The sequence below is a fragment of the Molothrus ater genome, chromosome 3 (assembly GCF_012460135.2).
Source record: "Molothrus ater isolate BHLD 08-10-18 breed brown headed cowbird chromosome 3, BPBGC_Mater_1.1, whole genome shotgun sequence".
NCBI lineage: Eukaryota > Metazoa > Chordata > Aves > Passeriformes > Icteridae > Molothrus > Molothrus ater.
In genome coordinates this window covers 39459579-39486586 of record NC_050480.2, presented here as the reverse complement: position 1 = coordinate 39486586, position 27008 = coordinate 39459579, and the positions used below count along the sequence as shown (strand labels likewise).

Sequence of the window (27008 nt, the reverse complement as noted above, 5' to 3'; positions counted from 1 at the left end):
GGGAGGCAGCGGGGGGGATACCGCGGGGCCGCTTTCCCCGAGAGCGTGAGCCCCCAGCCGCAGCCCGTGCCCGGGCAGGCCGCGGGCAGCCGTCGTGGTGAGCGGCGGTGCCGCCCTCCGGGGCGGGGCCGGGCGGGCCCGGGGAGAGGGGCGGGCAGCTCCGGGGCAGCGGGCCGAAGGTAACGCGGGCCGGGGGTGCGCGCAGCGTGCTGAGCTGTGGTGAGGTCTGAACGCGAGGCAGCGGAGGTCGGATTTGAGGGTGTCCCTGCTCCGGCCTCTCTCTGCTCCCTCTTCCCGCCCCCTGCCCGCCGTGGGGCTGCGCTCCCGCGGTGGCAGCCGGGCGGGAGGGGGCTGCGGTTCGGCCCGCCCGAGGTGTTTCTGAGTAGGCTTTAACGCCTGGCAGAGTGCTCTCTGCCACTGGGACCCTCAGCTGCGCGAACAGCTAAGGTGGGACTTGTAGGCCTGGCGCGGACTCAGCTTGTGTTTGCTTTCACTTCTTATGCTTTAAATTCCATGCGTAGCAAATCGAAAGTCAGCCAAATAAATGGCAGCATTTCCCAGGGGCGGGAAAGCTCTTAATATTATTTTTGGGGTTTTTTTTTTTTTACACTTTAGACGGGCTTTGGCATCCTTCTGTGGCCTGGAGGCCTCCCGCTTCCGGTGCTTAGGAGATTTGCATTGCTTGCAGTTCGTGCAGACGCCTCTGTAATGATTGTTTATCTGGAGTTAAGGCTTTCTGCTGTCGCGGTGACATCGGTGCTGGAGCAGAGCCCTGTGCTGGTTGCCGTGCGAGGAGGGCGAGGAGTCGCCGTGCTCGGCGCTTCCCCGGGAAGCCGGCGGGGCTGAGCGCGGCCCCTGCTCCCTCCGGGTCACCCCGACACCGCTCAGAGAGAGCCCCCATCGCACTGAACGCTGTGAGACGGACGCTGCTGAAATCGTGCCGTGCCGGTGGGCGTGAGTACTGCCTCTGAAAAGGCTTCGGAGTGCCTTTTGCAGTTACTCGGACCGGTACTTGGCCTTGGGATGCATGGCTAGCTGGGAGTGGACAGTGGAGGTAAAACTTGCCGGAGCTAAGAGTGTTGTTATAAGTTAAGTTAATGCTTCTGGCACACAGTGTCGTGACTTGGCTTGTCTAACTCGTTGTGGCAGATGCAGCGCATGCTGATTTGTTAGGGATGCTACCAAAGCCTTGGGTGTTCATTTTGTGGCTTTAGATACCAGGCTAGCTGTCGTAAATCTTATCTCTGGACATTGTTGCCGGCATTTAGCTGTGTGCATGCCGTGTCATAACCATGGGCATCTCCCGTTGGTGCTTGAATGCTCTTCTGCAGCATCTTCTCTTCTGATTTTACATGCTGAAATAAACTGTAGAGCAGGAGATTTTATATTAGTGAGAGGCTTGCTAGTCAAGCTACTTGTTAAAAGCAAAACAGAAATAAAATAAGGGAGTAAAATAGGAGGTGACTAATTGCTAGTGTCCAAAAGAAGCACGTGCTACATCATCACTCCCCTCAAGATGATATATTAGAATTCAAACTATAGTGAATGTGTTAAAGGAGGATTTCCTCAATGTTTATTACAGGTTCTCTCTAGTGTTTGATAAGCCTGGGCAGGTAATTTTGAAAACAGCATGGAACAATGCTAATATTGTTAGTGAAATTGACCTTGCCTTGACTGGGTTACTAACACATAGAAACACACATAGAAACATACACAGAAACATGTGTTTTGCATTCCTTTTCTAGGTACAGTAAACCAAGAGTAATCCCAAAGCTGTTCTTGCCCTTTGGAATTTTATCAATAATAAAAGTGATTTGATAGCCTAGTGTCAAGTAATAATTTTATGTGTGCAGGTTTCATTTTGAAGTTTTAAGTTTTCTACGTTATGAAATCTTTTGGAAGGTCTTGACTTTTTTTTGTAACTAACTTTCATATTACAAAATCCCTGTTTCCTGTTTCATACTAGACAAAAGTTGGTGTAAGATTTGTTAAATCTGTTCTTTATTGTATTTGTGAAATTAGTAATCTAGTGTATTTTTAGTAAACAGAAGCAGTTTTTATTAAAAATGTATGTGCTCTATGCATTTTAGTTGTTAATGCAGTTTTCATTTGGATGCGTGTATTTCCTCAAATGCACATCATTCAGCTGCCTTTAAGGTGAAATTGATGCATTTTTCACCTCCCACCATCAATGTCACAGACAAAAAGTCAGCTTGAATAAATCAGTCTGTTTTGATAGTGTTGTGGGACTTGCAAGGTTGTCTTCTGAGCTAAATCCTTAGAGTTTATGTATTGTTTATGAGTGAAAAAAAGTGAAAGTTACAGATTGTGGGCTTTCAAACCTGCTTTGTTGCGCTATGTTCTGGTTTCGGGGTTCAGAACAATATGTAGAATAAATCAGCACCTTCTGCTGCTCTGATGGCAGCATTTTTTTAAGCCCCCCCTCTGTTCCTGGTGGTTACTTGGTCAAACATAAGAATACAGTGAGAAAGCAAGCAATTACCTTTATGCTTTTTTTGCTGCTTAGTCACTGAAAAAAAAAAGCTTTCTGTCTACAAGCTTACATCAAAAGAAATGCTGTAATGCTTGCTGGGTTATTTTTCTTTCATAATCCACTTCCTTAAGATATTTCTTCCACACCTTTGTAGAGTGCAGCTTTTTTTCGGTGATGTGTGATGTTACTGTCCTTTAAGAGGTGCTTCCTGCTTTTTGTAGGTAGGGCAAAATTTTACATGAATCTTACACTTCTTATATCTCTCCAAATTTTGTCTTTATAGTTTTTCATGCAGAAAAGTAGTCTTGCTTGGTTGGTTTTCAGTTCAAAATAACAGAAGATGAAATCATTAAGCAGGTCTATAAGGCAGAATCTCACATCATTAATTCCTGTTGTTCAAATTAATGAGACTGGAGATCACTTAAGGTGCAGAACTCTTGGGGAAATGGGCTATCCAGCACTTACTTAGTTGTGACTTTTTTTATACACTTTATAACGATATCAATTTCTTTAATACAGCATATATGTCTTTCTTTGGCTAGCTTTTGCTGAAGATTAGTTCTGCATTATTGTTTGCTTTTCCATACAAGTAGCACTCTCCAAATGACCTTCTAAAATTATTATTAATTTTTTCTTATTTTACCTGGTGAAATTCCTTCTGGTGCTTTTAAGAAAGTAGATTGGAAAGATAACAGTTGGCAGCTAATATTTATGTGATTATATCTTCTGTTAGGCCAAGTACCTTGATAATGTATCTATTACAAATTAGAGAGGCATTTATGTATGAAATAGAAGAATGTCTTGAAGGTGTTAGCTTCCTCACAATTTAGCAAGACCTTGTGATAAATTTAGCTGGTTAACATTACGGTTGTTGCCCAAGCCTCTCGTGAGTTTTGAAATCCCCACACATTTTGCAAGCGGGGAAGCTCCCTCCTTTTTACTTCAGCTCTGGCACAGTGTTTGCAGAACTGTGTAGTTCTGCAGGCTGGGTCCACAGCCACATAACAACTGTGGGAAAATGGGTTCTTCTTTATAATGAGCTGTGAATATGAATTATGCTGAGTTTTCTCAGTGTAATGGCTGAATCAGCCATGTCTTCGCTGGTGTCAAAACAGGCTTTACTTGACTGTGGTAAGAATGAATTTAAAAAAACATCCATAGGAAAAAAAATACGACTCATGTAGGGAGAGATCTTTGAAAGGTCACCTAGGTTACACACAGTGTCTTGTGGTGTAGGGTTGTCATTTTGAGAAGGTTGGGAAGTAGTTTTGGTGAGGCTTTAATAACTTGCATTGCATGTAAATATGTGCATGTACATCCCTTTCCAGAAGGTAGCATTTGAAATGCTGTGAAATGGCTGGTAGATCTGGGAGACAGTTGGGATTTTTGACCTGTGCCAAGTAGAAGTCCTTCTGTTTCTGAAGTTGATTTGTTTTTTTATCCCCTGACTTCCAAGGTCCATGAAGTATTAGGCAAATTGTGCATGGTTCCATAGAGGCTATCTCAGGTTTATAACAAGAACAGAAACTTCATGTGGTTTTCGCAGCATTTTAAAAAAATATTACTTCAGTAGTCAACTGGCACTTAGACAGAATTTCTGCTTTGGAAATCATCCTTGGCTTCCTGTAAGTTTCTAATTTTGGCCTTGGCCAATCCAACACGAATATTCAATATTAAGTTCAAAGTGTCTTTAATGAATCGCTTTGGGCATTTGAGCTGACTGCAAGTAGAGTCTTCAATTACGGAAATATAGCTCTGTAGAAGATTTATATATTTCTGTTAATTGGAAGGTGGCTCTGTGGCAACTGTGTGCAAGTGAAGGAAAAAAAGGAAACAGTGATCTCATCCTTGATGGGATTAGTTTACAAAAATTACCATCCAAGCTGGGCAATCGGGCACAGCCCTGAAAGACATCCCCATTTACCCATGGTTGTAAATCTAAATTAGAGTTACCATTACCTGCTATTTCTGACATAGTAGGTTTCTTTTGCATTTTAATATTTAAGTGTGTTGGATAGGTAACAGATTTCTTCTTTCAACACCTTTTTACAGCTATTTGGATAACAAAATGAAACCTGCCAAGCTGCACTATTGGATTTTGGGTTGGTTTTTCATGGCGCTATGTTGTTGGTGTACTTCAGATACTTTTACTCAAAGGTAAGTTGTGCTTTTAAATGAAACATTTGACAACTCACTCTTAAGTGCAGATCAGGATGGTTTAACTTCTAATGTAAATTTGTTATTATGTACTATTTTTGATGTGTTATTCTACCCTTAGGTGATTTATAGTAAGGTGACTACATTAACAGGAGGAGCAAGGATCATGCCTGAGGAAACCTTTAGATGTGTCAGCATGAAGAAAGAGGGGAAACTTAAATTCCATTTGTTGCACTTGAAACTTTTCTCATCTTGCTATACATACATCATTTAGAGTTGTGATGTGGTAATGACAAACTGAAAATTATTTTGACACTCACAGCAAAAAATCTGGAGTCATCCCTGTGGCATGAACTGCACTAACTGTTGCATTCTTTACTCTTTTATTTATCTTTTCTTTTCCTTGCTGTTTTCTCAATTCTGACAATGTAACATTATTTTTTGTATGGCATCCCAACTGAGGCTGTATCAGACTGCTGCACCACCTTATGATGGTTGTTGCCCCTTGGCAAAATCTGAGTTTCAATGCAATGGGCCATGGGAGAAACCACACCCCAAGTCACATTTCTGTGGTCAGAGCTGAAATTCCAATTGCGTTATGTGAGGAAATAAACTTTTCTGCTTTCTTTTAGTGCTTTGGCAAGACAATGGTTAGGGGTGCTCAGTTCAGTGCTGAAGTTTTCAGTGCCTACATTGCACTTGGTGGGTAGCTTAGACACTGTGCTGATGTTTCTTCAGTCCCCAGGATTTAGGCTCTAGCTTGGCCATCTTGGCAAAGAGTCAGCTCTAGAGGCACCTTCCTGAGCTGCACAGAGCATGATAACTCAGGTCCCGAGAAGGGGGAATATCTCTGCAGCTGCATAGGTATTGAAAATGGCTTTCCTTGGATTCCAGCTCTGTTTAATACGTACAGTTTTCTGATCCGTCCTTAGCCACAAAGTGTGTGAACTCTGGCATGATTGACATTGCAGAAGTTCAGCTGCTATTTCAAATACAGATGACAGATGAAATGAAATATCTAATGAAAGATCATTTCTAAGCTAGGGCTTTTTAAAACCAAGGAAATAAATTGCTCTGCAATATAGGGCAATTCTTCTATTCAGGTTTCTACAGCAACAATAAAGATGCCTATAAAAGTGTTAATAGTCTTCATTGTGGCTATGCCTGGTAAGTTCCATAGCTATTCTTCTAAATTGTAGAGAAAACCATGGATACATGTGAATGCTTAAGAGAAAATGTGGCCATTGCATAGTAGAAAAACTAGAGGAAAAAACTGACGTGATAAAACATGGAAGCATCCCTAGGCTGTCCTCAGATTGAGAAGAATTAGCTTGGTCTTTTATTCTTTTTTTTTTTCCTAGTTTTTCTTTTGGTAATATATCCTCTAGCAAGAACTAATGACTGACAAGTGGCTGTTAGCTTCCAGAGAATAACAACTTATTTTGACAGTTCTACACATAATGTTTTCAGTTAAAACAATTTACAATTCTGTTTATTTTTTCCCATTTGCTGTTCTATTTAATTACTTTGTCTGGTTGCTTAATAACTAAATATATCTGCTGTAGTGTCTGATGCAACAGGTTTTTTATTTATATCTGCTTAACCAGAATAGGTCTGCTCCAAACTGTTGAAAAAGGCCTCTATAGAAATGATTGATACAGGCTTCCAACACTTCTTGAACAAATTTTTGAGGGTTTTTTTCCCCTCTGCATACTTAAGAAATGGAAAGCATATGAAGATCGGATGGCAGAAGGAGAATTTGTTTAACAATGGGGATATTAGCATGTTTCCCTATATGTTGTTTCTCTCTGAATCATTAGTTTGGAGTGTGTGCCTGAAGGTGTTCTTCTTTTTAAAATACTTGTAGAAAAATAAATTTGTCTGTCTCTCTCCAGTGACATCCACCCTCATGCCTGGAAAAAGCTGTATTTTGCTCATCATTGGCCAGTGACAGTATGTAAGGTGAGATTTTTGTGTTTCTCTTTTTATCCTAACAAAGGTAGCATTGGATAATAAATGTATGAAAACAGAGTGAATAAAGCCCATTAAGTCTTTAATCTTGGTTATGCCTTTATAAAGGCTTTTCCTGATCTTAAGGCAACTTCTGCTATTTCTCCTGCAATGCAGAGCAGCCATAACAGGAGAGATTTTGGTGAGTTACAGATAGAGTTGTCAGTGTAGGGTGTACTGTACACTAAGCCTGTTACAGGATTTGTGACATTTTATTAGTTATAAACTTAATCCTAGACTTTCATCAGACTCTGTGGAAGACTTGCCTTGTTTGGCTGATGACAGTTCAGTATTTGAACTATCTGCTGCACAGTAAGGCTTTTAGCTTTGTAATTATGACTCTAGTATTTCTATGATGTCATCAAATTCTGATTCAGTCGGGAAAGAGAGCTATAAAGGTGTTGTGGCAGGTGTCTCTGAGTATTTCTGCATTTCTTGTTGTATTTGAGGTGTATGAACTCAACCTTCCAACATGGATCAGTCAAAGCACAGCTAAGAGGGGGTACTGTTGCTATTAAGTATCTACTACCATCTGATATGTAGAACACTTTTCCTATACTGAAAGTACTCAAAGGTCTCTTCCCATACAGTTAAGTAAAAAATATGATCAGATTTACTGACACAAGGTAGAAGAACCTTGTGGATAATGCAATAGCTTCAGGTTCAGCCAAATGAATGTGGAGGGTAATATCAATAACAAAAGTCAGATGTGTGTGACTGAGATGACTGTCCTGGTTTTTGTTTGCCTGTTTTTCTGTGGAAATAAGGAAAGATTTGATGAAATTTCTGTCTGATTTTCTGTTGATTAAACATCACTGTTACTGACTTGAGGCAGAGATGTTAGTGTTGAAGAGCTTGTAGTGCCTAGCACGAGTCAGTGCTCAAAGTCAGTAGCAGTGCAAACCCTTGCTTATATGAATGAGAGCAATTGGGGAAAAAAAGAAAGCCTAAGCAACACAAAAAAATAAGCCCTACCAACCAGTTTTCCCACTGTGTATTTATGCTGGTTACTCATCTGAATTCCAGGGTAGAGTAATTGATAAATTGAAGAATAATTTGCATAACCTGCTAGTGAAGTTGAAATGAATAATTGAAGGTATTGAGCATCAGAAAATGTAGGCTTCCTTGCCCTTTGTTGATTTCTTAAAATACGTTGTAGTAAGAAGTGGACAGAGGCATTCAAAGAAGTGCAGAAAAAGAGAGATTAAAATCATGTTAAGTAACTTTTTTTTTCTTAGTTTCCCATCATTGAGTCATATGACGAAACAAGATCTCAACTGTACTCCTATAACAGCTTTCTTGTTTTACATAAGAGGAATTCCTAAATTCTGGAATTAATTTAAGTATTTTTAAGTAGGTAGATTATTCTGTGTGTTTGGTGTATTTATATATGATAACTGGTGTTTTTCAGGGTGTAAATATTTTTAGTGTTATTATTCAGTTTAAAACTCTTGACATGATTTTGAAAGGAAAAAGCTGTGAAAGAAACAGCAAAAGTCATTATGTCATTTATGGCAAAAACCTGTGAGATACTTTTTTTCTGAAAGTACTTCTTAGTTTGTCTCCTGTATAAAGGAATCTTATTAGAGAATCTTTCATACACAGTGTGTTCTTAAGGTATGTGGGTGAGCTCCTTCTTAACTCCTACCTGTTTTGGAGATCTGTGCTTGAAAAGTTTTTTAGGCTTTTGAAGGCCCAAAAATTTAGAGGGCACAGATCAGCATGCCAGAAATTTGAGAGTACATCTCTCCCTGGGCTTTAAAAAGTAACTGTTCAGCTGATGTTCTTTAATGCTGAGTGTGATTGGCACAATTAAATTGGAAAGTGTTTTGTATTCTTATCTCCAAACTATCTCATTAAAATAAAGTGATACCATGGCAGCAGTGATAACCCCAGGACCTAATTACTGACTACTACAGTGAAAAGTGTGAAGGAGGAAGAGAGGTTTTCTTCCTTGTAATGTGATTAGAAATTCCAGTACCATATAATTGACCTAAGGTGGCTATGTCTTATGCAAAGATATCTAAGCTAGATTCACAGACCTCAAGTGACTATGAAATTCATGTTCCCTTAAAAAATTGTGCCTATGGCTAATTCACGCCACACTTTTCAGTAACAAATGTGTGTGACTTAAGAGCATCTCAAGGCCAAGAAGAGGGACTTTCCTACTCCCTTTTTATAGAGTTGTGAAAACCTTTTATTCCAGAACTTACAAAGAGAACTATGATTTCAGCTCTTGCATCCTGGGGATTGCAAAAAGATGAATTTTTTAATGTGGTTGGGTTTTTGTGTGTGTGTGTGAAATGTGGAGAATCCAGTGCAAGTTTTTAAGTTCCTTCTCTGTTAGGAATGGGAAGGACAATAAAGAAATGGTACCTGCTGTCATCTGCCTTTTTCTTCACATATGTCCTCATTAAAGGAAAGAGTCAAAAAAAGGACAATAGAATAGAGTAATGAGCAGAACAGCCTGAATTCAAGTTTGAATGTTAAGCAACAGATGATTTTTTTAAAAATTTTTATTTTTCAATATGAGATAAAAAATTTTCTTAAGTTCAGCCTTTGGCAATAATTTTATAGCAGAGGCTTAAGTGAAGAATAGAAATACTAGTTTTCCTTTTTTTGGTAAAAATAGAAGTAGTTACATAATACAGAAAGAATTAAAGTGACTAAAGGAGGAAGGGGAGTAATTGCACAGTGTTTGAGGGGAAGAAGTTGAGGAGGTGAACTCTTTCCATAGTTTGAAAAGCAAGAATTTTTCTTTGCAGTTGCCATGTTTCATTGCAAAATAACATATAATTTATCTTCATTCAAGAGATGACTTACTTAAGCAAGGTGGTTGGAAGGGAGAACAGGAGTAAATATTTCACTTCCCAGAAGCTGATTTTTTATTTCAATTTGGTGTTATCTGTATGCGTTCCAGTAGCACTACTCTCACATTTACCAGCTGCTGTACCAAGGGATTTGTAACTTGGGCAGCTCAACATTTTTTGGCATTTCAGAGATGATAAAAGCTTCCATGCTTCTGGCACATGCTGTTTGGGCAATGACTTGCTGCTACAAATAGGCTAATCCCTCTGCTGAAGTGTTCCCTCTCAGCGTGGTGGGTGCTCTACACCCTCACCAGCCCTTTGCTCAGTTTTATAGGTCATGTATGGTTCATTTGGATTGGTTTGATCAGATTGCTTTAAAACAGGAGAAAACAGTGCTTCTTTTTCAATTGAATCTAGGTATGTAGGGCTTTCTGGGGTCCAGTGCTCACTTGAAAATAAATATTTGTACCTCTGTTTCTAGTCAGTCAATCTCTAGAGATTGAATTTAATCTTCCAGCAATCAGTCTGTGATAAACAGGAAGGCTGACAAGAAGTGGTTTTGCACCAGCAAGCAGGGGTACCCAGCTTTGCAGACCAGCATTTGCATTTTTTATTATATTGATTTAAAATTAACATTGGAGCGATACTAAGGTTAGAGTGAAATAGGAGATTGAATGAAGCTGGCTAAAGCATGCAGAGTGTGAACTAATGTGTTGCAGGTTGCACTGAACTCTCAGTTCTGCCAGGCCACAGGGTAACACCAAGAGTCTGATGAAACAGATAGAAGAAATTGCTAGGAAGGTTAGTGCCATGATTTCAAATCTGAAATGCTCTGGGTGTTCCTTTAGCATGTCTGAGAACTGCAGTTAAAGGCTGAATAAAGGGCACAATTGCACTGTTCTTGTTGCCACCTCAGTTGAGCAAGCTGTTGACTATTAATTTGCTGTACTTTGGGCTAGATAGCCAAACCTCTCCAGGTCCCACAGAGCTTGTGTCAGAACAGAGAAATACTAATAGGCATTTTCAGTATGTGTTTGTTCAAAATATTCCTTTCAGGAAAAAAAGCTTTTGCTGGGTGTAATTGCTTGTATTGTTGGTGGCAAGAGAGGAGAGGAAGGACATGGACACAGAACAAGAAAGTCTTGCACAAGTTGCAGATTTGGTGCCACTGGCCTGTGGCATGTGGAAGGCAATTAGTGAGATTACAGGCCTGTCTCTGCTCCTCTCTACACTCTGCTCTTGCTCTGGCATCACATAAAAGGCATGGTGGCATAATTACAACAGAATGCAGAGCCAAAAAGGAAAGCTATTATTATGGGAAAAGAATGTCTGGGGAGGTTGTTAGTTAATGGCAAAAAGTGTTTACTAAGAATAATAATCAGGGAAAATAGAGTAATGGTATTCTGTGATGTGTGACATGGATTTTTTTTAGTTTGTTCTTTTCAGGCATATGTCTCTACTCTAAACAGTAATTAAAGTGTAGACTATTTCTCCTGTATCATCAACAGTTTTTATTGGAGACTATTTTTATGTTTTTGTAGGAAGGTATTTTGTCTTTCATTTTCTCTCCATTCCCTTGAACCTCAAGTCGAAATCATTAAAGCATAAGTCTGTTTTACTTAGAATAAGAAATATATTTAATCTCTTCTTTGCATTTTTCACTTTCAATACAATGATAAAACTAGTCCTGAATGCTTAAGGAGGGTTTTGTGCTTGTCCAATAATATAGTTTATTTTGAATGTTTTCGCTTTAATGGCTCTGCACTCCTTGAAAAGATGTGGTTATGGGAAAAATACAGAGCTGCCACCTGGAGAACTATAAATGCAGATAAAGCTCTATTCATTCAGCATGGATCAGGCTACTTTCTGTTACCTCAGAACCTGTCCTTTTATCTTCTTTTTACCCTGTCTGTCCAGATTTTACTGATCTGCTTCAAAATTTTAATGCCAGTGGGTCCCTAAGTGGCATAATCCATGACAGCTTCAAGTAGCTGGAGTTCACCAGTTCCTGGTTTGGCAAGGAAAAGTTAGCATGTCACAGTAGAACCTTGGGCCATCACTGTATGATGTTTTACTTTTGCCTGGATACATGCAGCAAATACTCTGTGTTTTTGTTTCCTACAGATGAATGCTAATGATTGTCATGACCCACCAAAGTACTGGACTATCCATGGATTGTGGTATGATCAAAGAGTGGTTTTATTTCAGCCTGAAAAGGAAAAATCAAATTTTGTACCAGGATGTTTAGTGATTTGGTTTTGTTGGGTGGGATTTTTTTGTTTGGGGTTTTTTGTGTGTTTTGTTGGGTTTTTTTGGTGTGGTTTTTTGGGGTTTTTTTTGGGTTGGTTTTTGTGGAGTTATTTTTGGAGATCTTAATCTGTCCTTATGATTGAAACAAAATTAAAACCTTACAGTTTAACATGAAACTGAAATTCACTTCTATATCTCATGACTTGTTGAAATCCTCTGGCCACATAAGCATTTTATTTACACACCTACTCTTAAGATGAGAAATAGTCTCAAGCACAAAGGGAATTATTGTTTCCCTTCTTTTCTTTTGTCTGTCTGAGTAAAAAGAGTTTGTTAATATCTCATGACTGCTTGTGGCTTTAAGTATCTTATCTTGCCACACAAATATTGCAGAAGTGTAAGAAAAACAAATTTGCTTCAAAAGAATCACCTCACTGGAATTGATGCCAATGGCAGCAATCCAAAAATTTTTCAGACAAATACAGGTTAAAATCAGTACAGGAGTTTAAGCTGTGCCTCTTGGAAAAGTGAACATCATTATGTATTGATTCCCTGAGAGTGTCTTGGTGACACTTGCATGAACATCAGATGGGGCAGCAATTCAGGAGGTCATGTCAGTAGTGACACCAGTGACATCATGTGCAAGACCTTTCCAAGTCATTGGCACACCCAAATGACTTTTACATAGAATGAAAGGGACCAAAGGGCCAAACAAAGAAATCACGACAAAAGCTTTTGGCCGTCTTTTGAATCTTCATGAAAAATCTTTTGGCCATAATTAATGTCTTGAAGGTTTTACATCTAAACCACTGTAGGTTCTTATGGTTTACTTGCATTTTTAAGTAAGATCTCCAGCTATAATCCTGCATACTTAAAATTCAGGATAATGATACGTTAGTTACCAGTAGTGAGTTAAGAGACATCTTTTTCAATTTTATTTTGCTTCCCTAGGCCTGACAGAGCTGAAGACTGTAACAAAACATGGCATTTCAATGTCACTGAGATCAAGGTATTTAAAACAAAAACAGACATACCAGGCAGAGCTAAGTGCAACTACTTTTGCACATCCTACATGCAAAATCTGCAGTTCATAATATCATTCCTAATGCTTACTGAGGGGTGTGGTTTTTTAAGGACTCCTGAAATTCTTTTAGTGCTTCTGGTACTATTTGAAGTTGCCGTCTTTGTGATCATTAGCATCTGTACCTACTTGATTTTGTGAGCATGCAGTTTGGCTCATTCAGCCACATCCTCCTTAATAAAATCTAGAGGTCCATCACCACATAGGTGATGGATCTGCACTGACAAAAAGCACCTGTGAAAAGAAAGAGATTGTCTCTTTCTTTTCAGTCTTCACATTTTCTACTGCAAAATCAAAATAAAGAAACAAAGAGCTCAGAATACTGCTTTCTGTGTTTTCTCCTAGGCCATTAGTCCTCTTATTATTCTTTTTCTCCTTAAAAAAGAACCCAGTGTATTTAATTCAACAAAATTCATTTAGGTTTTGTAAACGCATATAGGGATAGGGGACTTGAGCCTGACAAATATGAAACACTGCATGATTGTACAACTTCTCTGTTGGCAGGGACAGTTGAAGGAAAGTCTTGCTTTGAGGCAGTGTGTCAGTAGTGGTATGTTCAGATATGTAGGTAGGTGTACCTGTTACCTCCAACGACAGCATTTTCAGAATATGGGAAAAAAAGATCTTTTATTTTTCTTCAAATAAATGTTTCAGTCGTGGACACTGAAAGATGAGGCTTCAGTTGTAAAAAAATTATCAGTATATGTAGATTGTATAAGAAACAGCTTTTCAATGCTGTAGGTGCATTTATTAATTGTGGTATTTTTAGGATCTTTTGTCAGACATGAGACTCTACTGGCCTGATGTGCTTCATTCATCTGTGAATCGCACCCAGTTCTGGTGAGTACAAAAAAGCCCTAAAAAGCATTCTGGATTTTATTTTATAAAAATCTGTCTGAGTAGTTCTTCAGGTGCATTAGAGGAGGTGTCCAGGTGGCCACTGAAGCAGTGTGTCTTGCCAGTCTCATTTATAGTGTAGATCTGTTCTCATAAAATACAACTGTTGAAGACAGGGCTATAGCAGAAGTTTTAGAGAAATGAAACTTAGTGAGAAAATGTTTCCTCCCTTTATCCCCAGGGAGAAGAAACAGCTGCTGTTGATACATAAAATCTAAGTAGCAGTAGCACTCCTGGGATATCACAGGTAGCTGCAAGAGCAGCTTCCAGATCTCTTTCCCCAGCTAGTTTCACTGTATTGCTGGTCTTGAGACAGCATTTGTTTTGGGCTTCCTCATAGAAGAGAAAATAGAGAAATAGAATGCACTGTGCCATGGTAGCCACTTCCCTGTTGAGTGAAGTTACTGACAGCTGCTCTGTGCTACCACCAAGCTCATGGGTGCAAGAGGTGCAGAAGGATGGGGGCCTTGATGAACACCTGTAGCTGTAGTCAGTATCTTTTTTTTTCCTTTGAAAAGACTGTGCTGCAAAATAGTGTGACATTTTGAAGAGTATAATCTTAAAGTCTTGGTAAATATTTTGTGGAAACTAAAGTCTCTATCCATTCTGGAAGCTCACAGGATTGATTAAAACACTTGGGCCTGGTGCATTCTTGGCTTGCTGCAGATGATGGTTCACAGGCACTGTCAGTGCAGACTTCCCCAAACCACTCCAATAGCAGTTCCATGGTAGCAATAAAAGGCTTCTTGAATGCCAACAGGTCTTTGGCCCTCTGTTTTTTGCTTTCTTTATAGAAAGAGCAGGACACTTCTGTATAAGTACTACTGAATGCCTTCAAAAGACAGGTACATCACCATTAGTTTTACATACATGCATGTATACACTCCCTGAACTGAAATTGTCATCCTTGTCATCCATGCAAAGCCTTGCCTCTAGCTTGCTGCTGTTTTAGTAGCCCTTTGGATCTGACTATTATCTGCTTCTGATCCAACCTAACTATATTTCTTGCTAAGTTTACCTCTAAAAGAGCTTCTGTTTACTTTAAAACTGTGATGTCTTTTCTCATTAGTAATTTAAAATCCCTTATGGAGAAATCTGCCCATGGAAACTGGATTCTTCTAGGCAATAAACAATTCATTTGACATGCAGTTGTGTTGAATGTTACAGCCAAGATGAGAACTCTCTACAAGGCTAAATTTGGGAAGATACAGTGAAAATCTTACAGTAAAGCGTCTTCTCCCTTGCCTCAAATCTCCTGACACCACAGTTGCTGTATTAATTTTCTGTTGAGAAGTAGTACACTATTTCTCTAGATCCAAACATAATTTCTTTTAAGGTGTTTTAATTCCTTAAGAAAAATCTGAAGTTTTTAGTATAAATGGACAATTCCAAGGTAGGCTTTCAAGTGAATAATAGTTGTCCTTGTCTGCTTTTTGATGATGTACTTAAGGCGTCATCAGGTCACAGGATGCTGTGATGATGGCAGGAGTATGTGATTAGGTAATCTTTGTGTACATCTGCTGAACTGATACCTATATAGTACAAGTGGATTGTGAAAATTTGAAAATAATTTAAAAAAAAGACATTCACAGGCAGTGTCACTAAAGGTTATGCTGCTTAGTCTTTCAAAGGACTTTAGAATTGATAAAAACGTTTTTGTCTTTTTCCCAATTTTTGTCCTGTTTGAGTTTGTCTGCTGTACACTGCAAGAATTTCTTTTGCTCTCTATTCCTTGCTCTTAGGAGAAAGGATAGTGGATTAGAAGCAAGACTTGAGAGGAGACCTATGAAAATTCTGCCACAGGCTAGCATAAAAGCTGATGCTAAAATCTAGCAACTTGTGCAATTTCACTGTTTCACCTAAAATAAGGCTTAATCCTTTGAGTTTAGAAAAAAAAATTAGTGCTTTGAAAGTGCATTTAACACAAAAGGTTCCACTAAAACTTACAAAAAGCATAGAGGTAGTAATTTTCTAGGCAAATTCTGTGCATTCTGACCTCCAAACATCTTTGTGTAAATCCACTGATAGGGCATTGTATCATAAGAGCATTATATGTATTTGCTTCATGAATATATAGATGTTGCTGTAATTGAAGTAGTGGGAGTGATCTTGTTTGGGTTTACTTTTTACATGTGTGATAAATTTGAATGCAGTATCCTACTCCACACGTGTAGCCTTTTGGATACATGATTTAAGTACAATGGCTTGTACAGCACATATATCTACAAACAATGTGTTCTAAAACTTGCATTTTGCTTTTCTCCTATAGGAAACATGAGTGGGACAAACATGGCACTTGTGCAGCCACACTTGAGGTCCTTAATTCTCAGAAAAAATACTTTGGTAAAGCCATAGAACTCTACCAGCATGTTGATCTCAATGGGTATGTAAATGAACTCAACAATCTGGCTTTTATTTCAAACAGTTCCTAAAGATTTCAGATCTAGCCTCAAATGAAAGTCTAAAAATCTGATGGCAGAGAGGAAATGAGAATTAGCATAAATTATTTTTAGTACTGAAGTTCAGAGGAAGAGTTGTTACCCTGAGAAGTAGTCTCTGGTCACTTCAGTCAGATAAGCCAGCATCATTCTTAGCAGCATCCTTCTAGACAGCATGAGCCAGTAAATTTTTGAGCAGCTTTACAGGCTGTATCTTGATACCAAAAGCTATGGTACCTCAAGTTCTAAATCAAGTGACAAACCCCCCAAACTTCTGAATCATGCTGAGCCCCAAACACTTGTTTTTAAGACAGTGCTCTGCTCAGGGGAAAGGACAAGGTGCAGGCAAAATCATGCAGGACATCCTGGGAAAAGGCTGAGAGGCAACTGCAAGAGAGGAGGTTGTGAAGGGTTCAGTTGCTGCAGGCAGTCCTCTGCTGTTCTTTGTGACAGCCCTGATGTGACACCCTTGCTTTGTCCTAGAGGCTGATTTCTCCTTATTGTTCCAAAGCACTGGCCAGTCCAGATTCAAAGTCTTAAGGAGACTCTTGTGGCTTGTCCGAGTGCTGTATGCATGTGTTCTGGCTGCAGTTGAATGCCAGAAGGTTAGAGTCCTTTCCTGATCAGTGCTTCCTATGGGTGAGAGGATGTTTGACTTAGATTTGTTGACCATGAGGGGACAGTATCTGAGAGAGGAAATAGTTTCATACAAAGAAATATACCTTTAAAAAACTCAAGAAAACAACCCCAAAGAAACCCCAAACCAGCTCATCCTGTTTATGCTCTGCCAGTATCCTTTTCACAAAGAAAATAAGCCTTTCTTCCCTCCCATCTTGGTTTAGAAGATATCTTTTAAAACTGCTCTAAAAGGGTTTTCAGTGTTTGAGCATGTCATATGTAATGTTAAAATTAATTATGTCTAAGTTAATTGCTTAAGTAGCTGTGATGGCATGACTAAAACATTTACAGATGGCACAGTGACCGATAATATGACTCTGTATCAGCATGTGCAACACTGCAAAAGAATTGAGACTGAAGCATGTTGAATTAATTGCTCAAAGCTTATTATCTATTGTGAAAATAAGTATAATTAATTTTATCTTCACTGAACAGAAAAAAGACTGAAAATGTTCTCATTTTATATCATTTCTACTTGAAAGACAAAAAAAATCAGTGTTAAAAAAATTGTTTCCACAAATCAAATTATTAAAAAGAGGACATCATGAAGCCTTCTGTAAGAATTAACAGAACATAATCTATTTTATTGGTCTCCTTATATCCAGTGTAAAATGACAATGAAAAAACTGCTTGTCCTTTAGTCAGCTGGATAAAATCTTCCTTGTGCCAAAACTGATCTTGGAAGGGAAGGGTTGAGCATTATCAGCATTTATGGATGAAATCCTGCAACATACTGACTATTTCCCCTTCTTACAGAAGAAGCTGTAGGGACTCACATACTCATCATGGGTTAGGTCATGAGTCTTGTCAGCTTGTCAGGAAATGTGAACTCCTCTTAGGACTGAGCCTAAAGGAAGGAGTACACAGGCTACAGGTTCTTGAGCACTACCTCATTTCTCATGTGACCAGCTTTTCCTCTTCATAAACATATTTATTAGGAACAGTTTCTGGCCTGACAGTAACACTGATTCTGATTGACATGCTGTATCCCTCTCCCAGTGTGCTGTGTGTCTCCCACCACAGGAAGCCGATTCTGTGTTTGAATGTGAGGGTGCCTGGAACACCCTCACAAGTCTGTCCCTGTGCCCTCTGCAGTGGCAGGAGCACAGGGGAATGACTCAAGGCAGGGGAAAGGAAGCAATTAAACTGCATTCTCTACCTGGCACTGAACAGAGCACTCTGAAACTCCCTTTCCTCTAGCTGTGTCTGAAGACTGAGCTATCCTAGTTCCTCATGTTAAAGTGTGGGAAGTGTTCTTTCTGACCCTTCCAAGTTGGATGGGAAAGTGTTCTTTCAGAAAACAGCCTTTCCTAGGCTGGCAAAGAATGAAAGACAAGTTGTCCTTGCTCCCATCACCATAATGCTTGACAGGTTCTTAAGATCTATTTTACCTAATGGTTATGAAGGTGTGTTTGCATAGAGAAAACATGGAAAAATGTTTTATCTTTGTTTCAGTTGTCTCTTGAAAGTTGGGATAAAGCCGAGCAGTTCATATTACAAGGTAAGAGTCAGTCTTAAATAAAACAAAATCATGTGCATAGACTTTTTTTCAGTAGGAGTCAACTAGTTTATGTAGAACAAATGATCTTTTGAAATTTTATAGTTCTTTAAGGTTGTGCTTTTTATAAAAGTTTTGAGAGCTTAACCAGTGTGGGAGCTGTTGGAAGATGTGCTTGTGACCTATTCATCTCTATAAGCTTTTTGATTTTTCAGATGACTGCTATTAAGGAAGCTCTTACAAGATTTTATGGTGTAACACCAAAGATCCAATGCCTTCCTCCAGAAGAGGTAAAAACTCCCCTAACTTCCCAAAATGGAAAAAAAAACCAAACAAAAAAATAAATTCTTTTTTAAGGAGCACTTTCTATCAGAAATATAGCAAAAATAGAGTGAAAAAATTTTTGGTATGGTAAAACTTAGGTCTAGGTGTTCTTTGTGTATACAACTGTTTGCATATAGGTATTGTTTGATTCTTGGCCTTTGGTTTTAAAGGTCTCTTTGTCTTAAAAGATTTAAACCTGCATCTCTTGCATGTATGCTGTAACCACCCTGCTGGAGGTATTGCTGTAGCTGGATGCTTTCCACCCTGCCTGCTAAAGTTCAACTGCTGCATGGCAGATTGCTAAAACCAACAAGAGTGAGCTGAATGGAGGCAGTGAATATCAGCCTTGGTGAGGGTGCTGCTGTTAGAATCCTTCTGAAATAAAGCAACTCAGAAGCTTGTCTCTGAGATTGTTCCAGAGAGCCCATACCTAAAGAGGTCACTGTAGTCTTTCCTTTTGAACCAAGCATGTCTCAAATTTCGATGTTGTTTTATTTTTCCTTGCCAGTAATTGTGCTGTGCATCACGATGCAGTAGAGAAGGTGCTACACAGAGACAGTGTTCTGTAAAGCATAGGTCACCATATCTGAACCAAAAGTGCCTTTGAAGGAACAAAATAGTGTTCTGAACAATTACATGTGTAGGTTTTAGAGCTCTTTCTTTCCTTTTTTTCAGCTAGGTTACTCTGCTCTTACAGAAAAATAAAGCAAGAAACAAAACCCACAAGGTTAGCTTTCACTCTTATAAGTGGCTCCTTCTTATCTCAGCTTGTTCAAGGTGATTTACTATAGAACTCTTGGCAGAGTTACTGCCATACGCAGGCAACAATTTATGAAATCCTGCTAAGATACAGTTGCTCTTGGAGTGTGTTGTCAACTCCTGCTTCAGTAATGCTCTGAGGTTTTTCTAATCATGGTTTTTAACATGAAAAAAAATCTATATCTTACAATATTTTTAACATGTGTTTATAAGTTACTTTAAGGAACAAAGGAATTTTAGTTGAATGTGGGTTGTATACTCCCCCACCTTTTGGCATGAAGAAATACAGAGCTAACACAAACCCCAGTTTCTAGATCCGTTCACTCTAGTTCTGTCATTGCTTTTAGTATAGTACACTTGAGATACTGTTCCAATAGCATGAAAGTAATGTACAGCTTGGGTCTCCTGCACTTAACTGCTGAAGGAATTGGGTAATAGAAATGAAAAGGTACATATCAGGTATTTGAAGATAGGCCTTTTTCAGAGTTCTGCCTGAAGTTCATGCCTGAAGTGCACGGTGGAGGTACTTCGATGTTTGAAATGGATTAGACACATTCTCTGTTCTTAGGTTTCTTAAAAAACACCCCAAAATAAACAACCCCCCCAACAACACAAATTCAAAACAAATAAAAAACCCTCTCACCTCACTTACTTTTATCTTCTATGTATTTTTTTGTCCTGCTTAATTGTTTCAAAACCATTTTTTTCAGCATTTTGTTAGACCTGAGCATTGGGGGGGATTTTCCTGTAATCTTTTTGCCACGTGGAAGGTCTCTATGCCTGCCAGCTTTATTGGTAGTCAGCATTTTTCTTCCTGGCCTGTTCTGTAGTCCAAAAATGACACTTCTGCTCCTTCTGTCAGCTTGCTTCTGTATTCTTTTGTGTAAAAGCTATTATAAAATTTAGTTTCTCTTCTCATGTATGGAGAATTTTATTTGCCTTACTTCCTGTCCTGCTATGAAGAATTGGTGAAAAGTGTCTTTCTGGTCACATGTGCCCTTCAATATTCACAGAGTTCAGCCAGAGCTCATCATTGTGCAGATGAGTAAAGTCCAGGATAACGTGTCACAGCATTTCACAATGAGGCTTACTAGTTAGACAAGTCCCAGATTGGTACTGAGTTACAGTATGTACTATAAGCTGTTCAGAGTGCATGCCTCTTGTACTTTTCTTTGCATTTTTCATCTGGTAAGTGTACAAAAAGTCACTACTGTATTGTATAGATAGGGCAATGTAGCTGAAGAATTGATTTATTTTCTCCTTCCCATGAGGCTGATCTTACCCTTCATGTTTCTAGGGTGAAAAAGCACAAACAATTGGCCAGATTGAATTCTGCTTCACCAAAGAACTGCAACTGGTGAACTGCACAGCGCGGGAGGGTGGATCCAACGCAGTGCAGGCTCACTTGAAGCTCGGAACTTCGGAGCTGTCGGTCTGCAATGATACTCTCCCAACCTATTATCCTTCCGAGGTCCAAAATCACAAATGAAGCCATAGGAGTTTGAAAAACTTTTTCAACAGCAACAAAACCCACAGTCATGTAATATTACGAGCCCCTGTCCACATCACAGACCTATAGTGAAGATTTCTGCTAGAAAAGAGAGTTATTTTGCTATTAAAGAAGAGTGGTCCACATTATGAGATCAGCATCTGATCTACAGCATGGTCTGGATTTTTTGGCTTGCTTATGGTTTGAATCAATGTTCAAAAGAGAACTGTGACTTTTCAGTTTGTCATGCAGTTGTCTGCCACTTTATCTGCTTTTTGGTTTTTACCAGTGAGTCAGGGAACTTAATTCTTTGTATTGAAAGGATGATTGTCTCTCTGAGATTACGTGACAGTTTCCTGAGAGGGAAATACTGTACTCTTGAAACCTGTCTGGAGGTCCATTCCCAGATGTAATAGCCACTGCCTTGCATAATTGCTCTCCAGAAGTACAGAACAGAGATCATATCCTCTGAGGTGTTGAACCTTTCTTCACTGAGAGATCACAGTGGACCAAAGACAACTTTTGCATAACTTCTTAGTGAAGTAATAACGTTCTCCAAGTTTGGGCTTTTCTACCTTGAAGATCTGAGGGAAACTGTATTTGTAGCCTTACCTGTTCTTTGATTATTTTCATGACAGTAACTCTATACAGACTTGGGGAACAACCAGTTCTACAATTTACATGTTAGTACAGGAGAATGTTAGGCCCTAGAAATATGTTGTTACTAATTTTGTGTTTGAGCATTCAGCATTACTACGTGTGAGTGCCTGCACTTGTATATAAACAAGATTTTCACATCATCACTTTGTTCCAAGAAACATCTTTTTATAAGTGAAACAATAAATACTGCCAGATTTTCAGTAAAAAGTACAGATATTGGTAAAGTGCATCTCTACCCCATAACAACGACTAACATGCCGCGAAGATGGATGTTTCTAAAGGGAACCAAATTTTGATGGCATCTTCCCAGTGCTGTGTTGATCTGTGTGTCTCAGATAAAGACAATGATGGCTCAAGGAACCATCTGTTTGTTAGAATAATGTTACTGTGAAAACATGAAATGCAGTATTAGAAACAAATTTGTTATTTTGAGGGGGTTAGAAACCATTTACTCTCATTTTTGACTGTCCGTATTTCTCTACCACCTTTCATTTAATGCTCTGTTAACTTTCCATTCCAGAATGCTCTCAGTTTCTTTGGCCTTTCTTGAAACTTAGATATTTATTTTAACAGCCAAGAAATCACTATGGTCTGTCAAACAAGTGAATGTTGGGTTTGCCTGTCTTTCTGCAGTTGCTTGAATCCCTCAGTCCTGTTTCTCAGGCAAAGGTAAAGCTGACTCTTGCCAAAAGGAGTCAGCAGATACGCACATGAATAACAAATGACCAAACTCTGCAGCAGAGTAGATAGAATGGATTCCATGAATTTTTCAGCCTCATTTTCAAATGCAAGAAATGTGAAGGAGCTGATAAGTCTTAAAACTTTGAGGAGAAAATAACATAGTCCAAAATGAGTGAGGGAGACAATATGCCAGCAACTGAGTAAAAATGACTGAGGAAAAAGTAAAAGCTTGGGTAAACAACCTCACATACTCTGAAGTCCCATTTAAAGGGACATACCTGAAGTACAGTGTTTGCCTTAAAAAACCTGCACCCACGTACTTTTTATTACAGATTAAATAATTAAATTTTTTTATGATGAACTTCTGAGTAGTAGCATTAAAACACTGTGTATATAATTACTCATGCTTGGGTTTTGGCAAATCCATCTGGGAAGATACAAATGTCTTTTTAAAGCTACCTACTGATTTTTGTAGAGAGATGTGCCAAGACATTATGAAGTTTTAAGTGATATATTTAAGGGATGCTTTAAGGTCTGTATCTGGGCAGCCAGGAGAGCAGATGAATGAATGTTACCACTACTTCAGACCAAAGACCATGTCCAGCCCTTTGTGTTCTTTCTAGCAATGGCTTACAGCCAGGTGTGAGCCTTGTCAGTTGCTTTCCAACAGAATGTGTATAATTTCAAGAGTTGGATTAAGGCAGTTTAAATAAAAGAAGTAAAGAAAGGTATATCGGGAGCCATAAAATTCACTTCAGTTCTGAAAAGTGTCACTCACTTCCTTGTGCAATATAAATTCTGTCCTTGAAAACCTTGAAAATTCAGCACAGCATGGGGATGATGGGTTCTGTATTCTTTTCTGCATCATTGAATAAATTAACTAAATTCCAGCAGAGATGTTGTGTGCTGTCTCAGTGGTTTAAAACCCTACTCAACTCCACAAAGGGACTTAGCTTGTTTATACCCTTAGCCTGTGTGCTCTCTCATGAAAAATGCTTAAGCATCCCTTGGCATGTAGGTTAGAGTGTGGGTGTGTGTCCCTTTTCCAAGGACAGCCCCTCTTCCTGGGCCATGGGCAGGTTCTTTTCTCTCTGTTGTTTTTTCTCTCTCTCTTTGTGGCCTGCACCGAGCCTTTCTCAGCTGCACAGGAGCCCAGTTTGAGCCAAGTTTATGGTGGGGCGGAATAGGAGATTGGGAAATACAGCTTCTGCTCAGCTTCCTGAGGTACATACATCTTGTGCTTAAGGGCACATCTGTCTCTCCCTACCAGCAGACAGCTGATCTGCCACTGCCAGCCTGAGCAGGAGATGGGAGAAGCAGAGAGGACCTGTCCCCATCACTCTTGTTCTTAGCGGGGAAGCAGCTGGCAGCAGTTGCCCAAGGGATGGGCAAAGCTACCTCTGCAGGCTCGAATGGAGGTGGCACAGGCCTCTGGCTTGAGTCCCTTCTCTGCACCCTTGGTGGCTGGAGAGGGCTGGGCTGTGCTACTGCCCCAGCTGCTGCTGACTGGAGGGAGGAGTGGGGGCAGGACTGCAGTGTTTACACAGCTTGTCAATATACTGCAAATTAAGTCCCACCAAGGGAGACAGGCTAGGTATTTCCAGCTGGGGGGTTGGGAGGAGCGATTTTGACCAGAATGGGTCCTTGAATTTGGGCTTCTCGGTTCTGGTGTGGTTCTGCTTCAGTCAGCTGTGCTCTGGATCTGGCACTGAGCACTGTTAAGCCAAGGCCACAGAAGGTTAATGGTGCTGCTAACAGTGTTATTGATGCCTGATGATGCAAAGAGAAATTGTCAGGACTTTGCAAGTTGCTTTCCCAGGAATGGAGCAATCATGATGAGGAATGTTGTACTTATTGTAAATTCAGACTCATGCTGATATGGCAGCTTCCTTCACAAGGGTCACTGCATGCCTCCTGTTACTGTAAATATTTCCTGTTCCATGAAGTTGCCATAGATCACCAAGAGTTGATACAAATAATTAATTTTAGAAAGGATTTAAATTTCTCATGCTTTGAAGAATAAGAGGTTTTGAATACAGGCTAAGTGATCTTCTATACAAAGTGATGTAGATCAGCAGATTATTTTTGTTTGTGCTGCAATTTTCAGTATTCCTTACCCCAATGTACACTGGAACATCAAAGACTGTTGGAGGAGGATTAAATAGACCTCAGGGTCAGCCAAACCCAACCATGCCCACAGATTGGTGGTGTAAATCAATACATCAATTCATTCAGCATGAAAATCAGAGTGCTGACATTCATTTGCAATGCTTACTCTAAAGGACTGATATGTCAGTAATTTTTTATAAAACAAAAGAAGTAAAAATAACTGTATTTGATAAGAATTTTAAGGTGTTATATAATTCTTAAGCAAGCTGGAGAATACCAAAATTGTGTTTTGCAAGAAATACTCTTTTGAGTACGGCTGATTTACCAGAAAAAAGGCTGTTTGCTTAGGTTTTTTTCCATAACTCACACAATTTTTCCTGTTAGAGACCTGTGCTCTGCATGGAAATCAGGAGAGAGGAGCCAAAACAAAATTAGCAAGAATTAAAAGCACAGCAATTACCTTGTAACAATTACAATCTCTGGAAGCAAGCATGATGCATCCCAGCAGGTACCTGCCGTTACATCGCTTACTTCTGCTTAGTATTGAATAAAACTTGCTGCTGTCAGCCTTGGAGGGACTTCTCTCTATCCAAAGTGCTCAGCTGAGGATAGAGAAGCTGTGTGTACTTCTAGCAGAGGTTGGAAGAGCTGTCATGTCACCTGACTGCTGGGATTTTGGCCCATCAGCCTTCCACAGATCCATCTCCCTTCCCAAGATTTCATAGGTTAGGTTATGAAGGCAGCACGTACCCAGCTGACTTGTGCCAACAATTCCCAGTGCCAGCTGTTGTGGGCTTGTGTTCCAAAGAACATTGTGAAGGGACTGCCCCTCCTCATAAACCCTAATTTGGAGATATTTGCTAAATGCCTGGGCTATGCATTTGTCAAGGATTTATTAGTCTGCTGGCTGACTGATGTGTGAAGTGGGAACCACTTCCTTTTCTCCCAGACTCCCAGATGCTAGAGGCTTAGAATACTCATATCCTGCTGAGGGGGTTGTTTTATACATGACAGCTGGCCCTGACTTATTTTTTATCCTTCTGCCCCTGGATACCTTCAGAGATTTTAGTCTCACAGTTTCTGTGGGATTTAGTGAGCAGCTTGTAATTTCTGAAGCCTACTGCAGGATAACCACTGTAATAAAATAGCTCTGAGACAGAAACTACCCTCTCATTTCCAATGCCTTGTGTTGTTTTCTCTTTGATTCCCTTCATTATCCTCAGTGACTTGAGAGATGAATGGACCATGCTTTTGATCTTGCAGATTAACTGAAGGCACAAATATTGTAAGAGAGAAAAATCTCTTGAATCTCACAGACAAAATATTCTCAAATAAACACCTATTTTCTCTCCCCATTTTCCCCCCTCTATGATTTTAAAGGATTCTGACTGCAAGGAGCCCTGCAGGTCTGAAAGAAGGTAGGTGAATTGATGGATAGCTTTTAATCCTTTATTTGTTATGTGTTTGGCACCTGGTTTCTGGCCAGCCTGGCTGATTAACAGACTTGCTGTCACACAGCTGACCAAGAACAATATCTCAAAAATTGAATTAAAAAAGGTGGGGGAAATGGATATTTATTTAAGTAGTTAACAGTCTTGAATCCTCCACACTCACTTACACAGAAATATAGCATGACTAGCCTGATCTGTCTGGGCACATGGGAGAACAGGGAAATTTGGGTATGTTTTCTTACTTAGCTCTGCCACCATCCCCCCTGCAAGTGAAATTCAGCTTGAAATCTGATGACAATCTTAAGTCTCACAAATTAAATAAGACTTCCATCTACTTGCTGTCTGCAGAGGACCATTTCATCCTCCGTAGCTTTGGATAAGTAACTGAAGTCTAAATGCTTAAAAATATCATGGCTCTTAGAGGTAATAGTATATGTTGTCCCTACAGTGGTCAAAACCCTGTTTAAGCAGCTGAGCTCCTTTTGCTTACGTGGTGTGAAATAAGCAGCACTGCAGAGAGATGCCTCTTGCAATAGCTGGACTGAGTCTTAAATCCAGCTTCTTCCCAGGGTGGCAAGGAGGAATGTCCTGCTGCTCTGCTGCAGCCCTGCCTCAGCCTTTGAGATAAAACAGGAATGGCATTCCTGGCAGGAGTGCAGACAGCACTGGGTAGTGCAAATGAGCACTGCTTAGTCATGTGGCACAGTCACACTCTTCCAGTCAACCCAAAGAGGTTCCTGCTGCTACAAAAGGCCTTTGGAGAAATTGCTGAAGGAGATTTTGTAGCAGAGATGAGAACCAAGGGCTTCTCCCCACTTCAGGCAACCTAGCCAATTTTCTTCACAGCTTCACAAGGAGAGACGTGGAGGAGACCTGTGCAGAAAAAAGCCCTCAGTCTGCTGGTTTGGATGCTCAGAGGGGAGGAAGAAGTCCTTGTCGCTGTTTGTTCCTGCCAAAGGGAGAGTGGAAGGGACCTCCTCTCCTGTGTCTGGGACTATTGCTTCACTTGCTGACTCCTGCAAACAGCTCCAGCACTTTCAGCTGTATGTTAAACACAATGGGTGTTGTATTTTGCAATGAATTTTATCCTATTGGGATAAGTGACATGAACTCTTAGAAAGCTGCCCCAAAAACTGACAGGTGAAGAAATAACCTACCTGGAGAGGAAGGAGTGCACTGGGTGCTGAAACTCCTCCTCCTCACCCAGATGGATGAGCTTCAG

The 27008-nt window shown here is 39.8% G+C and overlaps 1 protein-coding gene across 4 annotated transcripts; it reads left to right on the top strand.

The window, feature by feature from the left end:
- The first annotated feature begins 142 nt into the window (after positions 1-142).
- On the top strand, positions 143-23121 carry RNASET2 (ribonuclease T2). 4 transcript variants are annotated; one of them, XM_036380699.2, is made up of 10 exons: positions 143-179; positions 4547-4651; positions 6547-6613; positions 11596-11651; positions 12673-12730; positions 13572-13642; positions 15969-16082; positions 18271-18316; positions 18529-18603; positions 20694-23121. In XM_036380699.2, exons 2-10 carry the CDS (start codon positions 4563-4565, stop codon positions 20883-20885), a joined length of 768 nt encoding a protein of 255 aa, XP_036236592.1. In that variant the 5' UTR covers positions 143-179; positions 4547-4562; the 3' UTR covers positions 20886-23121. The 4 variants fall into 4 exon arrangements, with proteins under 4 accessions (XP_036236592.1, XP_036236590.1, XP_036236593.1 ...); XM_036380697.1 differs by lacking the exon at positions 143-179 and adding an exon at positions 270-447; XM_036380700.1 differs by lacking the exon at positions 143-179 and adding an exon at positions 765-954.
- The last annotated feature ends 3887 nt before the right edge of the window (positions 23122-27008 follow it).

Coding starts and splice junctions, on each gene's coding strand:
- RNASET2 (XM_036380699.2), top strand. CDS start 4,563: ATGAAACCTGCCAAGCTGCACTATTGGATTTTGGGTTGGTTTTTCATG. Junction 4,652..6,546: donor TCAGATACTTTTACTCAAAG/GTAAGTTGTGCT, acceptor GTCTCTCTCCAG/TGACATCCACCCTCATGCCT. Junction 16,083..18,270: donor CAGCATGTTGATCTCAATGG/GTATGTAAATGA, acceptor TCTTTGTTTCAG/TTGTCTCTTGAAAGTTGGGA.